This window comes from Fukomys damarensis, unplaced genomic scaffold, assembly GCF_012274545.1.
Source record: "Fukomys damarensis isolate Sample0158 unplaced genomic scaffold, DMR_v1.0_HiC HiC_scaffold_17, whole genome shotgun sequence".
NCBI classification, from domain to species: Eukaryota; Metazoa; Chordata; class Mammalia; order Rodentia; family Bathyergidae; genus Fukomys; species Fukomys damarensis.
The window spans coordinates 24421268-24423333 of record NW_022900929.1 but is presented as its reverse complement, the minus strand read 5'-3'; the positions used below and the strand labels follow the sequence as shown (position 1 = coordinate 24423333).

The following is a 2066-nucleotide window of genomic DNA, read 5'->3' as shown; positions in this document are numbered from 1 at the left end:
TTTGGTACTCAGAATCAAACTCAGGACCTTGAGCTTATGAGGCAAGTGGCAGAACCACTGAGCTAAATCCCCAGTGCTGATTGGCAGCAATCTTCAACGGATTTGTTTGATGCTACAACAGTCATTTTCACAAAAGTCATGATTTGTTTTTTATCCACTTTCACACAGTGTTGTTCAGGGATTTCTCCTGGTTGATTTTTTTTTTTTAATTAGGAGGAGACTAACATTTTCTTTGGTGATCCCTCTGGGCTGATTATGTGTCTCTTTGGGTATGTGAGAGAAGTCTGTGGCATGCTTGGGACAGTTCTCATGAAAGATGATGGTTTGGTTGGAAGGCATTTTTTCATTGACACAACCCATGGTCACATATTGTGCCCCTCAGTTGTGGGCCTCACGGAAGCAGGGCAGAACACTAGAGCCAGTGTGAATGATGATGTCAAGGGCAACTGAAAGACTCAACCTCAGAGTTGCTGTGTTTTGATGTATTTAGGTTCTCATTAGGTTACTGCTCTTGTGTAAGAAATGGTCACAACTTACCAGCTAGGGGAGAGCAAGCATTTACTCTCTGTTTCCAGTGCTCATGATTGTGGGGATGGCTTAGCCAGATCTTCTGCTCAGGATCTCAGAAGGCTGCGATCAAGATGTCAGCCAGGCTGCATTCTCATCTGGAGGCTCAACTGGGGAATACCATGTCCACACACATTCAGGTTTCGGCAGGGTTTGTTTCCTGGAGATGTGACTGAGGGCCTAAATTCATAAGTTACTGGCTGTTTACTGGAAACTGCCCACAGTTCTTTCTCTAAACAGGGCCCGTGGGACTGCTTGCTTCTTCATGACTGGTGGGATAGGGTTCCCACTGGAGCATGCTAGGATTGTCTTAAATAATTATGCAGTCCTGGGAGTCAAATCCTTGCACCTTCCCCATATTCTACAGGTTAGAGTCAAATCTCAATGTCCACTACCACTGCACAGCAGAGCCTTACTTTGAGGGTGTATATCATTAGAGGTCATATCAAGGCAGGTAGAGAATATTGTTTGTTTTTAGAACAAATAGTGAAGTGGTGGGTTTCTGTTTCTTAAATCATAAGGCATCTTAATTGTTAGAGACTGACTTTCTAACATTCATTTACCTTGAAAATATGGCCTGTTGCACATATAGGGTAGAATTACTCCTTTTCATAACTTTTTTTCAAGGGTGGCTATGATTGCATCTTGGGAAACTCCATACTAAAATAGTTACATTCCATTCTTGGAAGAATACATGAGTGTGTTGGTAAGCTATCATATGTATAGAAGGATAGAATGTTTTTTTTGGAACATAGTATCTCCACAAGGAATATGATCATTATGTACTACAAACATATACCAATAAAAGTGAAAATGAAAATTACTGCTTAATAAGACATTTTGTAGTATAAACTGTCAGTGGTACTTTTAAAAATTATATAATCTGCCCTGTGTATCTGAGGATTCTACATCTATGGATTTCAACTCAAATTCAATTTTTCCTACTCATAGTACAGATCACTTTTGACACTAGATTTGTAGAATTTTTCCCCATATACCAAGTGAATAATAAATTTGTAGCTGATAGTATTACAGGAAGCTAAATTAGACAGAAATCAATATACAGAGAGGGGCTGGGTCCTTAAGGAAGTCAGCAAATAAAGATGCCAAAATTGTGGCTGGAAGGGAATCTGAAGAAGGCCAGGCTTAAATAGGAATTTAGAATTATTATACTGTAATTAGCACTACGTAGTCCAGAAAGTCCAGCTAGACATCAATTGTCCATGTGGGTGACCAGAGCTCTGGACCCATCTCTTCCCCAAAATGTCTTTGTTCTTTCCATGTACCCTTGCTATGTGACTCCTTTCCCTATTGGATCAACATTAGCTAAGCGGCTATACTTAGAATCCCATAGGTTGATTGTAATTTGACCCACCTTGTACTCACAGTTATTTTGCTGTACAAATTACCCCTGACAAAGGGTCTCAGTGGCCACCCTGTTTCAGACCCCCTCCTAGAAATTCAGGAGATATTCTTTAAAAAAAAACTTTTTTTTTTTT

At 40.0% G+C, this 2066-nt stretch overlaps 1 protein-coding gene across 1 annotated transcript in view; it reads left to right on the top strand.

Moving 5' to 3' along the window:
- Positions 1-951: 951 nt before the first annotated feature.
- LOC109118082 (zinc finger protein 717-like) overlaps positions 952-2066 on the top strand; it is an 18613-nt gene continuing 17498 nt past the window's right edge. Inside the window, exon 1 of the mRNA XM_033765280.1 lies at positions 952-1021. Coding sequence (XP_033621171.1) covers positions 952-1021 — 70 coding nt within the window. The remainder of the gene's footprint in view (positions 1022-2066) is intronic.